The sequence below is a fragment of the Grampus griseus genome (genome assembly GCF_964374135.1).
Source record: "Grampus griseus genome assembly, chromosome: 13".
NCBI lineage: Eukaryota > Metazoa > Chordata > Mammalia > Artiodactyla > Delphinidae > Grampus > Grampus griseus.
The window spans coordinates 41,253,691-41,267,618 of NC_139007.1; the positions used below are offsets into that span (position 1 = coordinate 41,253,691).

Genomic DNA, 13,928 nt, shown 5'->3' on the forward strand with positions numbered 1-13,928 from the left:
AAAGTCAAACCTCATTGCCAAGTTTGATATGTTATAACTCTAATCGTCCAAGCCAGTGCTGCTGGAGTTTTGCTCCTTAGCAAGATGCTAGAGGAAGAAGGCTGTCTCCAGATGCTGTGATTGTTCCGAGTCTGCTATGGCCTCTTGCAGGCCTTATTAAGAAAACAAACTGTGCTGATTAGTTTCTCTGAAAAACTAGACGGAAGTTTTCAGCTTAAAAGCTCATATGCTGACCTCTCCTAAGGCTTCATTTTTAAAATGAAAGTTTGTTGTTAGGATTTGCTATTTGACTTTTTAGAAATAAGAAAATATCCAAAGTTCCCATAAGTAATCATTAATTATGAGGTGGAAAGCAAGAAGGAAAGGGCAAGAAAGGAAGGAAAATTTATCATTTACTCTGTGCCAGGCACTATTCTAGAAGCTTTATATCACCCGTCTTACCTTGTCCCGACAACCTCCCTAGGAGTTGGTTCTGTTGTCCCCATTTCAATGGCTGAGACTCTGAGAGGTAAAGTAACTTGCCAAAGATCACGGAGCTTGTAAGCGAACAGGTTTGATTCAAACTCAGGGTTGTCTGATTACCACTCACTCAAGTACGAAACACGTCAAGACACATCACAGATCAGCTTGGTCAGTTTTCTGCCACAGATTTTGTCTGGGGAAACTGGACCATGCCGATACTCATTCATGGAGAAAGTCTCTCTGCCCATTCCAGCACATTATCATTCTCTGCTCTCTCGCTCAGTTACTTGTATATTTAGCTGACAGACTCAACTTCGAACACTCCCCAGACCCTACCCAACAGAGTGCAGAAATCCCTTTGCTCTCTCGCAGCTGATCCCAGCACCGGCTAGGTTTCTGCTCCCCCAGATGTGGAGGCTGCAGTGTAAAAAGCACTTCCTCACCTTGCAACTACAGTATTGTCTGGCGCTTCTTGAGGCACAGGTCTAAGCTGCTGTCTAGAGAGGCCTGATGTATGCCCTGTGGGCTGCACTGTCATTTACTGGTTTAATATGCACACTCTGTGATGCATTTTTATACTTTCCCATTTCTTAAATTCTGTCTCCTAACTCAGATCTCATTTACATGGTGATTTATAGGGCCTGAATATTATAATCTAAAAGGTGTATGTGGAGAGGAGGAGTGAGCACATCTTCTATTTATTAGGAAAAGTCTCCAATCATCTGCTTCTTTGAAAATCTGACCTTGAAACTGCATAATGAGAGCTCAGTCCCCAGTCATAGTGAGGAGCAGGGAAAAGGGACCAGCTGGTCCGTTTGCTTAGCGTCTACTGTACGCTGCCTTGGGTAATCTCTTTTCACATGACGGCCTCTCTCCCCAGTTAGATTTTAAATAATTGGAGGGCAAGAGCATGTATCACTGACCTCTGTGCCAAGCATAAGCCCCTTGCACATAGTAGGCATTTAGTAAATAACTGGATGTTGGTTGCTGATCTGTGACTGACTGCTGCTTAAACCTCCCCATTCCCCACCATACCCCTGACCTTTCTGGTTTAGCTTTTACGTGACAGTTTCATTAGAAATGGTAGCAGGATGGAACCAGAACTTTCATGCACACACTGGGATATCAGAGACTTCTGCTTCACGTGTCTTTTCAAAGAATAAGTATAGGCTAGTATCCAAAGACCTAGTTTAGAATCTTGAATTTTAAAAACTTGACTGTGGGAAAGCCCTGCCCACTCACTTTGGAATGCCCCCGCCCCCTCTTAAGCATACTACCCAGCATGGTTTAGTGCCTGGACTTGGTGATACCCCTTTGCCTAGGAGGGCTAGTGCATGAAACCCTTTCCACACTGACACCACAGCTTAAATTCATTCTTCAGGCAGCCATTATTTTTTCTTATTAGGGTCAAAGATAAGGTGATGTGTGGAGGGGCAGCCGGGGCATCGTCTGGGGGGACAAGACTCTACCAGAGGAGCAGGAGCTGATGCTGGGCATCTCGTTGGAGGCAAGAAGGAGCCCATACAGAAGCAGGGGATGGGGTTTAGGTGCCGTGGAGCATTAGCTGCTGCCCCGACTGCACAATTCTCCTCAGGCTGGCTGTTTTGCCCAAACCTAGTCTAGAATTGTCCATGTTCTAGGAGCCTCTTATGAATGAGCATCTTGCTTTGAAAATCAATTTGAAGCCAGAGTGGAAGTTTTCTTTTAGTCACAAAGTGAGAGCAATGAAAATAGGACTATCCTGCTGTATTATTTTTGGCCTTGTAACAGTGCAAAGTCAACTTTTCTTTCTGACTCAGGAGCGTTTTATAAAATCTCCACGTTTTGTGTGCATTTCAGACCCGAGAATCTGCCACCCCAGACCCCATTTGTGAGGGACGATTTAAAGTTCAGGGAAACAGCAGCTCTCTGCAAGTTTCTGAGTAACTGAACTTTGTTATAACAACAGATTGGAAGATAGAATCTATTAATCTCTAAACTCAGGGAACCCTTGACCCCTATCCCGGGTAACACAGGATGCTGAAAATTGGTCGGGTCCCTAACTCACCTTCTCACATTTCTCCTCTCCCTGGAAGAATGCAGCTTTTGACCACCGTGCCAGCTTGAGAGCAGGGCCTCCCTGTCACGCCTCCGTGAATGCATGACCAGGTGGATTTCTGTGCCGGGCGTCGCCTGGAAGGTGGCAAAAGCCAGACAGGTACCTGTGGCCCAGCTGCTGCTCAGCTACGAGGCTGGCAGCCAAGCCGGGCGGCAGCTTCTCGAAAGCAGCCCTTTTGATAACACCGATTACATTTCCCTCACTAGAGCCTTGGACTGATTGAGCAACAGCCAGCTTCTCTGGGTAACAAAGAGGAGGGGAAAGTAATCCAAACACAGGTTTTATTATAAAAACCTGGGAGTGAGAGAAGTATATTTATTCTGTAAGATAACACACCTGCTCAGTGCCCAGGAGGCTCATTTCCATCAGTTGCCATGGCAAACTCGTTATACTTCAAGGCCATGTGGCTTTGTTTCCTTTTGAGATCTGGTCCTTGTCCTACCTTTCCTAACAACTGCAACACAATGACATGGAGGCCTGCGACAGCATAATTGATTTCTCCTTCCCTCTATCAACGGTTCACATTCGTTCGGCACAGGACTGAGCCTGCCTCTTCCTTTGAACTCCTGGCTAACCATGAAGGCATGCTTCAGAGAGCCGTCCTCATTAACATTCCAGGTCTCCCTTCCCCGTCAGCGATAAACAAGCCCCGCATCAACGGCCTCCTTCCTTCCAGCTTTACAAATGAGTGGCTCAGCTCCATGTTTCGCTGCCAATCCAGGTGCCCAGGCGCACAATGCGAGGCTAAGAAGCACGCTGGAGAGACTAAAAATAGAACAGCAGTTTTGGACGCATACCAGAGCAGCTACTTCATCTCAACTTGCTTTGCACACTAAGCCTAATGGGATCCATCAGGCATGAGTTCTCTCCCTCTCGCCCTCCCTCTCCCTCTCCCTCCCCGCCGCCGCCCCCCCACCCCCCCCATCTACCGTCAGCACCTTCCTGGTGAAGGCAGCAAAGGAGGTCAGGCCAGGGACAAGAAGCGTGTGCCCTCCTGGTCTTAGTTTACGAGTCCTGGGAGATCTGGGGGCTGCAATTACTCTTTCCGTACAAGCGTTTCTAGAAAAGAGCAGGCAGGTCCAGAACATGGTCACCTTTGCCCAGGTACACTTCGCTCCTCCAAGACTTTCATTGTTCAGGAAAGGCTCAACTATCACTTCCTACACACCCCAGTAAGCATGACCTAGCCCCAGACTCAGAAGCTTCTTGGGCAGTTAAATAGAGAACTACACTACAGTGTTCCTCTTACAGGTCCCACCTGCTTGGCTTGAGGCTAAAGATTTGGGAGCAAATGCACCATCACAGTTGGAGGGGCTGTAGCTCACGTGGGTGGGTGGGCAGCACGTGACTGCCCAGGGTCTGCGAAAGCCTCCCACCAGTGATTCTATCTGAAAGCCTTTTGCAATAGAAAATGGAACAAATCAGTATTAAGTTAGGAACATGCTGTCCTGCCTGGGCACCAGGCCTCCCCAGTGCCAGCTGTATTGAATGAGCAAGGCTCCTCTGTGTTGTTGATGTGTCTCCCTTCTTGCAGCCTCCCTCCACCCAAAGGAGAGTTAGCCAGACCCACACATTTCTCATGAAGGGTAATGCAGGGGTTCCAAACAGCTAAGTATTACTCCAACGAGTACCACTCGTGTAGAATTAGGAGCGGGAGGGAGAAAAAACAGAAAAGGAGAGGGAAAGATGACTATTACAGTATTGAAAAATAAAAGCCTTTTCATGGTTGTTGTTTTGGAGATTGGCCAGATACAACGAAAAGAAATCGATCTACTGGCGGGTTTTGTCTGTAAGCTTCTGGAAGGTGTCAAGATCTTTTCAATTGTGCCTTGGTTTCATAGAATAGCAGGATAAAATAAACATGCCAAACTACTTCAAGAAAAGTCACCCTCCGTACAGCAATAATTAACCCCCCAAAGAATCTCCCACAGAACAAGTTGCAACATGATCGTTTAATCCTCCAGCCACCAGAGGACAGAGGTGCATCTTCCCTCAGCCTTCTCCTATGTTCATGAGGCCCAGTATACCTCCAGGAGACACTGGGTCATTTGTTGAATAAATCTACCATCAAAACCCAGAAAGTTTTCTAGGTTCACCGAATAAATGTCTGTAGACTGGAAGCCAGGGTGTTCTAGCCCAAGGGTGAGCTTAGCAGAGCCACGGGTGCTCTGCACCTCACTTTTCTCATGCCTGAAACAAAACTGCAGAGGTGCATGATTTCTAGGGTCCTTTCCAGACTGAAGATTCCCTGGCAGAAATAAATGATATGGGAATTAAATTTTCATTGGTGATTTCATTCATCCTTTCTCGTTTTGGTGGTGGTTTATTTGGTTCATGGGCCCTTATAGAACGATATACCTTGAAAAATATTGCATAATTCTTCAGGGGGAGAGGCATTTCTTCTTTGTGACATTTTCCCATACTCTAACTTTCCTTCTCTCTCATTTGCCACTAGGAGGTGGGTCTCACTGATTCTTCTTGGTTCATTAAGAAGAAACAGAAAGATCGTGTGTTTTGAGAGACTCTTTCTGGATCATTTCCCAGTGGTCACAGGACTTTGCAATTCATTTGGCAAAGGTGATGGTGACAATGGGGCATTTGGCAAAGTGGCTGATGAAGTGACTGAGGTTAAGAAGGCTCCTGGCAAAACATCATGAAACAGGGTCTGGAATGTTCGAAACGGAGGGCCTGCCTCCCTTGCAGACACGGCTCCGAGAAGAGCTCAGTCTTTAAACAGGTGATTTGTTTAATAGGAAGCAAAGAAAAACGGTATCAACAACAATTCTGGGGGGCACTGAGCTGAGAAAGAGCTAGTCTAATACTTTGATTGTAGCCATGAACTGAGATGCCTTTGAATAATACAGAAATTGAACTAACCAGGCAGATATTCTGAAACCAGTCACTGAAATTAAAAATCACGTTGTAAGTTTTCAGTTAGTCACTAAATATCAGACAAGACTCTAGCCTTGCACTCTGCACACGTCACCCCTAACATCAGTTTAGGTCTGAATAAAGCTTTGAGGCTAAGAGGTTATTATTACTGAGTCAGCCCTAGGCCACTTCCATCCCCTGCAAACCTGCAGATGAATGCATGAGGACCAGGGTAACTTCCTTCATCATTCACCTCGGGGAGGAATAGTGGCTGAGGGCTCAGAACAGGCCTCCGAAGTGAGGAAGGCGTAATAACATCACATTATTAAACCTCCACAAACTAGAAACATTTCAGAGTAATCATTGCTGATGCCACTTTTGTACAACTCTGTGTAGAATCTTTAATGATGGTGTCACCTCCAAAAAAGACAATAAAAAGAGAGGAGGAAGCCTTGATGTTTGTGTCTGGGGTGTTTTCCAGGCACTTTGAGTTAACTAAACAAGCACGTCAGTTTTACCAGGTCCCAAATGCTATGACTCTAAAGGTACTCGTCATAAAGTCTTACAAATGAGGACTTCGGGTATACTAGCTTTTCTTTTCTCTTCCTAGTTTTAAAAACAAAGACATTGGGCTTCCCTGGTGGCACAGTGGTTGAGAGTCTGCCTGCCGATGCAGGGGATGCGGGTTCATGCCCCGGCCTGGGAAGATCCCACATGCCGCGGAGCGGCTGGGCCCGTGAGCCATGGCCGCTGAGCCTGCGCGTCTGGAGCCTGTGCTCCGCAACGGGAGAGGCCACAACAGTGAGAGGCCCGCGTATCGCAAAAAACAAAAAAACAAAAATAAACAAAGACATTCACTGTACCCAGTAGACATCTAGGTTACAATGTAAAGAAAACTAGTGTTCTTTGCAATTCATCAGCAAGGTTTCTTATTTATAGTTGATAAGTACTCATCTTCCTAAGAACTATGATTTTATTTAGAATCATGGCTGTGTATGGTACAAAGTTGTTTTGTTCAAAAAATTCTACTGCAGGAATAAAGCTTTCAAGATTAAGTTAAAAGGGATTGTTTAACTCTCTGGCCTTAATCCTTTAATACAAAGTAGTCTGTTACATTTGTCTAATATTCTATTTAAGCAGCTTTATTGATGTCCCTGGAAGCACCTGCCTAGATAAATTAATATATATCTATGTCCTTTGAGATAAGTGAAACACAATTTTACAAAAGAGTAAATATTTTATTATTTGTACATGAATCAGTGTGGTCTAAAGACACACAGCATCTGGCTAACTCAGAAAAGTAGCCCAAAGTGATGGGAGAGTGTGGTCGTTGACATGTATTGCAATGTCACTTGTACTGTCTACTTGCTAAGTGCTGAGAGCCCGTTCTGGACACGTCACACTCTTAGAAGGAACCTGCAGTGGCCTTAAGAAGAAGGGAATGCAGAGCATCCGTGGTCTCTGTTTCAAAGACAAGGTCCTTTGAGGTCTGGGGTGGCCGGGAGGAAGAGGACTCTGCAGAACAGGTTTTCTGGGGTGGGAGGGCCCCTCAGGGAGGGCCCCTCAGGAAGTGACTGAAAACAACAGCCCTGAACGCTGCCACACAGCCTCAGCCAGAAGAGTGCTCGTCAGAACAGGGGCCCAAACGTGGCATGGCCCCCAGATCTGGGGATGGAGGGAGTCACAAGGGAACCACCTGAAGTGTGGGCAGAGGCCCTCGCGGGGGAGCCACATACTCTTCCTCTCTGAGCAGCCGCAGAAGGATTTTTTTTTTATTCTTCGGCCAGCTGTAGACGTGAGTGTTCTGAAGCCAGGTGGGCACATGCTCCTAGGGGAGAGAGAGTGACAGAAGCAAAAGCCATTAGAGAAAAACCTGGACTCTAGATCCCAGATTCAGTTCCCAATTTTTCCTTCATGGGCGTCTCCTACTCAATTCTTCTGGGAGTTGTACTGTTTTGCTTTCGGAAGGGGTTCGAGTGTGCAGTGGCTCTGGGTGCAAGCTGTGTAGCTTGTTATGGAAAGCACATGTGTCCAGCATCTTCCTTCAGTATCCCAGGCTAACTGCCCTTTGCATCTCAGTGTGCTTTTCACCATGATCCCATAAAAGGGGTAGGACGGAAGTCATGCAGAGTGGTGTGAACTCCTCTGTGGCTTCCGCAGAAGGGTGCCAAGACTTTGGGCTTAATCTAATTCATTATCCTTTCACTCCAGCGACAAGGCTGGCTCACAGAAGAAGCCCACCAGATCGCAGTTATCAGGCAAAAGCAGAACCTGTAAGCCAGGGATCGTGAGGGTGCAGTTTCAGAGTGCCCTTGGGGAGTGGACATTCTGTTGGGGAAAGAAAGACAATGAATAAGTAAAATATATAGTGGGTTCAACGGTAATGCAGGCTGTGGAGAAAAATAAAACAGAGAAAAGGGGTAGCAAGTGCTGGGCAGGGATGAAAGATTTGCAGTTTTAAATAGGGTGTGAGGGAGAGGTCTTACTGAGAAAACAAGCAAAGACGTGACAGAGTAGTGAGCAAGCTTTGTGGATGTCTGGGTCCAGGCAGCTAGGAGAGCCAGTGCAAAGGCCCTGTGGTGGAAGCATGTTTGCCAGTGCGGCCAGAGAAGAATGAATGAAAGAGAGTAGGGGAGGGGTTTTGGAAGTAGAGGGGGCTGTATCAGATAGGGCCTCAGAGATTTTTCACTGAGTAGATAGGACTCCTTTGGGGATTGCAGGATGAGCTTAGACAGGAGCACCTGCTGTAGGTCAGGCACCATGCTGGGTATTGATGATGCCCAAATGAAAAAGACACAATTACTGCCTTGAGGAGTTCACAGTCTTATGATGGAGTCAAAATGTAACTATTTTCTAGGCCATAACATGCCAAGTGGCCGGGGCAGCAGGGGGGTTGCAGTCTGCCCTGAGAGCGGGTAAACAAGGGGACTGTTTGAGGAAGTTTAAAAAACATTAACAAAACCAACTAAAAGCTGGTCTGCTTTTTTCTATCACCATAACGCTCCAGTAATTCTAAACAATTACTCCCGACAGCCCCAGCCACGCACCACTGACTCCAGGTACTATAATTAAGAGCTCTCAAGAGAGGGACTATTCAGTACATTGGCACGGGGGAGGAGAGGCTAGAGGGATTGGGTGCTATGGGGATAAGCAAGAGTTCGCCGGACACACAACCAAGGAAGGGCACGGCAGAGCAGTGGGAGCACAAGTACAAAGGCACAGAAACATGAAAGAGTGGGGCGTGTGTGAGGGCAAGCTGAAACAGGCCACCGTGCCCAGGGCGTAGTGTCATCTGTGCGCACGGTGGCAAGAGGGAAGGCCAGGCAGGCAGCACAGCCCTCTTCTGACGGGCCAAGCACGCCATACTAAGGAAGACCGATGTGATCTTGTAGTCAGTAGGAAACCACCACAAAATTTCTAAGCTGGACAGAGACAGATCAGCTCTACATTTCGGATGTTCTTCTTTGATGGCAGCACAGGGGATGGCTTGTACAGGGTCAAAGCGGACACAGGGAGACCAGGAAGGACATGTTGCAGTGAGAGCAGTCAGAGCCTGGGCGAGGGATGGAAAGCACACTGTTGGCAGGCTGTGAACTGCGCAACCCCAGGGGTCCCGTTCCCATAAATGGAACCCTCCCTCACCCAGGGCAGAAGTCTCAGTGCAGTCCTGACATCTAGGGATCCTCCAGGGTGGGGCTGGGCCTGAGCTCAGGGTGCCGTGGTGTGGCTCCCAAGATGTTTACTACACTGCTGCCTTCGCTTCTCCAAGCCTGGCGTGGGACCTCAGATGTTTTTGCCCCCGTTCTCCAAATCTGCTGGCCTGCCCTTCCAGTGAAAAAACCCTCATATGACCCACAGCAAAGTTCCCTTCGGTAACTGTATAGGTTTAATTCCCATATTCTACAGCTTTGAGAGCTGAACTATGTGTAACCAAACATTTCCGTGGAACAGCCTGCAAAAAATGCACACATCTCGACTTTTATGTGCAAGAGATAAGAAGTATCAGATGAACAGTCTCTTTTCGTCTCATGAGTTACAACACAAACTACTTCTCTGTGTGTGACGGCTGCTTGAACAATTAGGATGGTCTATCAGGTAAAGCTCTGAAACCTTCCTGATTCACGCTGCTCAACTGAGTGCTACAACCTGTTGATCTTTCTGGCAACACTGCTATCTCGAAGGATGGATAAAGGGCTGACAAGCTTTTCCATTTAAAATCCCAGATAACAAACAAACCGTTTGTTTGTTTACCTTCTTAGCATTTGGGAAGAGCACAGGGATGAATCTGAAGTTCATACTTCCTTGTTTTATGAACTCAATCTGCATCTGGAAGAGAACACACTTGAAGGATTAATTTCAGGAATGAGGATGAATCAATGGTACTCACGATCATGCAAGCCCGCACGGGATTTTTATTCTGATTTCCTTCAGTGCCACACACTCATAACTTTAAACTCTCCATCACACATGTATGCCATCTGCTCATTCATCGGTCATGTATCGAAGGCCTATTGAAAGTCATGCTCTGTGGTCAGGGGGCCCGGCCGGCACCACCACCTTCTCCCGCATGCTGTGAAGGCAGGCCCCGCACCCCAGTGCCCGGGTCGTGCTCACACTGGGCTCTCCATCTTGTGCATATCTTTAACAATAGCTTCTGTCTCTCCCCAGTCTTCTAAAGACACTCACTTTATCTTCTCATGCCATGGGTCCCTTTGACAGTCTGGTAAGGACCCCTTCTCCAAATAAAATACGTAAGAAAATAAAACACCTAAGAGAACGAGAAAATCTAGGAAAATAAAGGAACTATTGTTACTGTTATTGAAAACCACTTGTCAAATATTTTTAAAATGTGTAAAAAATCAAAGATCTATTTGAGATTAAAAAAAAAAGTCATGCTCTGTGCTGGACTTAGGGTTTCAAGGACTAGGATACTTTACAGGGTGTGCTGAGTTGCCTCATAGCAGTTCACAGAAGCCACTCATGTGCATCTCTTCCCAATTCTGTGTTCAGTGACTTCACATTGGTAGGTTGAAATCGGCCATGTGAGAGTATTTGTACCATGGAAATGGGCAAATGCTACAAATCAGGATCTTTTTTTTTTTTTTTTTTGAGAACCAGTTTACCAGACACCATGGATATAATTCCTATCCTCACAAAGCCAGCGGTTTAATGAGCAGGCAGGAAGGAAAACTACCGACCACAGTGCAGTGTGAAAGGTATGAACAAATCGCTGTGGAAGCCCAGTGGGGGCCATCCTTTTCTACACCAGTGGTTTGAAGGAGTTACAAGGGAGTTGTCATTTGGATACTAAAAGAAAATAGGAATTTGGTCAGACAGGGAAAATGAGGGGAGGGGAAGAACATTCTCAGCAGCGGAAACAGCATGAGCAAATGTCTGGAGGTGTGAAGAAATGTTTGTGGGGTTGGGACCAGCCAGTAATGCGTTGAGGCCAGAGCACAGGAGGGCAAGGGAGGCTGAGGGAGGCCGAGGGAGGCGAGGCTAGGAGGTCAATGAGGAAAGCTCCGTCTGCCAAGCTTTAGGTTTCCCACACCACTTCCAACTTGCTCTGACACTGTGGTGGCCCTGCAAGATTTAGCTGCCAAGAACTCTATCAAAACCAGTATTTTCAACGTGAGAGGAGTTAGAGCCTTTCAAATCCTGTAACCAGCACAAAGCTTTCAATCATCTGATGACAAAGGAGATGAGGAATTATGTGTTCCCAACTATGTCATCTTCCAACTGATTTTTATAACTGAGAAGTCTTCACCATGCATGGGAATAAAAACAGAACAGAGAAGAAAGTGACAGTGGTGATGACTGAAATCACCATAGAAACAGCCTCATAAACACTCACTCTTACACTCACACACACACACACACACACACACAGTCACAACACACACAAATCTTCCATGAGGTGTTTTCTCAGTGCCATCTCACATTAAAAATCAGAAGACGACACCAAAGGCATATTTTAAAATGACCCGAGTGAGGTGCAACTAAAAGCACCAACCACACGAACACAAACAAGTGAGAGGAAGGGTGTAGGGCCTGTAAGTTAAAAGTGAAGAACTGGATTTAGTCCCTGACTTCCAGGACACTGCATACTGTACAATTTTGCTTGTCCACTAGGCTACCCCGGCGGTGGTGCGTTTTCATCATCTCTTATGTTTCCAGAGATGGGCCTTCTGGGAGCCATTGGCTCTATGATGCAGTTACTCATGGGTACCTCCTCGCTCCCTCTGTCCTGGAGTTTCCTGCTGCTTGGAGGGGACCAGGAAGCCAGCCAGGTGGGCAGGAAGGCACTTCTGCAGCTGGCCTCTTCGACCCCTCCAGTGATGAGGAAGGGCCCGAGACATTGTTGCCCCAAGAAACCAAGTTTGGGGACAATCTGGTTCATGGTTGGGCACCGTCAGAAAAGCCCTGAGGTCCAGCTGCCTATTACTGCCTGGCGTCACCACACACCAGCAGAGCTTGACAGGACTTGGAGCCCTTCACACACAAGCGCTGTCGGCTCCAGGCCTGGCAGTTCCTAGACATGAGTGCTTCGGGGCCATGCAGACAGCCGAGGGATAGCAGCACCCAGAACCAGCCATGACCTTTTAGGGCAGAAAGGGTGGCTTTCCTGGGCCTCACCAGGGTCTGTCAGGCTGGGTAAGAATGGAACAGGAGGGATACTTATCTCCTGACTCCTTGGCCTCACTCTCTGACCTCCCTACCTTGCCTCGGCTTTTGCTTTGCGTTGGTTCTGAGCTCAAGTAAGTGGTCGGCACTTGGTAGAAGAGGAGCCAGAGACTCTGAAGATCCAGATGGGGAACACCCACCCAGCCAGCCTGCCTTTTTCCGGTACTCCCGACCCACAGGACAGACCTGGATTTCAGTCCGCCTCCCCTGAGGTGAAGCTGCGTGTCCCTGACCGCCTGACTGCCTCCTGCCTGGTCCTGCTTACTTATTCCATCTGGGCCATGTCTGCTTCCTGCCCCATCTTCCTGTCTTAATCAGTGACCTTTTATGCCCATTCCAGGTGCCTTCCCCGCTTGTGGAATGCTCGAGCTGAAATGGAGCTTACAAGTTCTAGACCAGTGAGTTTCAAGCCTTTTTAAGTCTCAGAATCCTTGGTAAACCAGCCTGAGAAATGCAGACAGCTCTGGGTAGGGTGGGAGGCCCAGGGCCTCCAGCACATATGGGCACCTAAAGGGACTCTACAGGAGAGTGTGACAGTCACAAGTCTAGCCCGGCATCCTAGTCAAACAGGCACCATCTCCACAGGCTCTATACAGTCATGAAAAGCAGGGAGGCTGCTTGTCCATAACACAGCCAGTTCCAAAGCTGGTGATACTTTCAGTCAGAATGTTCTGTCAGATGCTAAGTCGAACTTCCTATAAATGTCTCCCCCTGGTTTGAGTTTGACCAGGCCCCCATAGTTCAGGTGTTGCTCATATATCATGAGCTAGAAACATCCCTTCCCTTGACCGAGCATCTGATCTGTGCCATGTGCTCCACAGATATTATATCATCCAATCTTCACAACAACACGGTGTTAGTGACCCATTTTCTGAGTAGGGACATGGAGGCACAAAGAGGTTTAAGCCTTTGGCCGGTGGTCACACAGCCTGTGCAGGAGGAAGCTAGATTTGAACAGTCTCTTTGACACAACAGGCGGTGTCCTTCTGGCTGCACTACTCTGGCTCTCTGAAAAGGCAGGGGACAGAACAGGACACAGATGCAGGAGCCCACTCCCCTCACGGCCCTGTCTCCCGCCACCCCACCACACCCCCCAGGTTTCACATTTGTTGACAAACAACCAAGCCAGTGAAGCACTGCTTTCCAGAATCTTGGAACTTAGAGATCACACGTTAATCTCCCTGTTACTGAGAGGTACACTGAGTCCCAGAGGTGTGGGGACTTGCCCCAGGTCCCGAAGGTAGGCGGAGCGAGAACCAACACCCGCCTCTCCTGCGGGGGTTCTTCACCCATCAGCCGGCTGGTCTCTGGTGAAGGACAGGCCTTCACAGAAGAAAGTGCCCGACTCCGAGGGCCCAGGGCCGGCGAGGTGCTGGTTTCCTCACTCACCATTCGATGAATGTACTTAGTATGTAAGCCATGCTCATCCTCGTCCAGCTGCGACTCAGCACCTTCCACATCCTGTTTGTATTTGGGGCTGATTGCTACAATTATCATCACTGTCTTCTGTTAATGAGAGGGAGAAAGCATGTTTATGGAAGTGTGGTCCATTTGGTGAAGGCAGGCTGGAAACCGGCCAGCAGGACTGTGAGCCTTCTCTGATACACTGCAGGATGGAGGGCCGGGCCTCCATCCGCAGAAAGCGAAAGGCACGGCCCCAGCCCAGGCAGACTCCTGCCTCCCCTCCTCCCCTGTCTCCCTCCCCAGCTCCCTTCAAACACCAAGAGCGAATGGCTCCGGCTCTCCTAGATGGACACGGTTCTGCCCACCGATTTCTACAACCATCGCTAATAAACGTCTAATGAAAACCGGA

At 47.9% G+C, this 13,928-nt stretch overlaps 1 protein-coding gene across 2 annotated transcripts in view; it reads right to left on the bottom strand.

Moving 5' to 3' along the window:
- Window positions 1-6,654: 6,654 nt before the first annotated feature.
- Window positions 6,655-13,928, bottom strand: part of TRAF3IP2 (TRAF3 interacting protein 2) — a 41,099-nt gene continuing 33,825 nt past the window's right edge. For both annotated transcript variants that reach the window (XM_082668526.1, XM_082668525.1), the window contains exons 7-9: window positions 13,505-13,621; window positions 9,683-9,757; window positions 6,655-7,259 (exon numbers count right to left, since the gene is read on the bottom strand). In XM_082668526.1, the coding sequence (XP_082524652.1) occupies window positions 7,113-7,259; window positions 9,683-9,757; window positions 13,505-13,621 (339 nt within the window). In that variant the 3' untranslated portion in view covers window positions 6,655-7,112. The remainder of the gene's footprint in view (window positions 7,260-9,682; window positions 9,758-13,504; window positions 13,622-13,928) is intronic.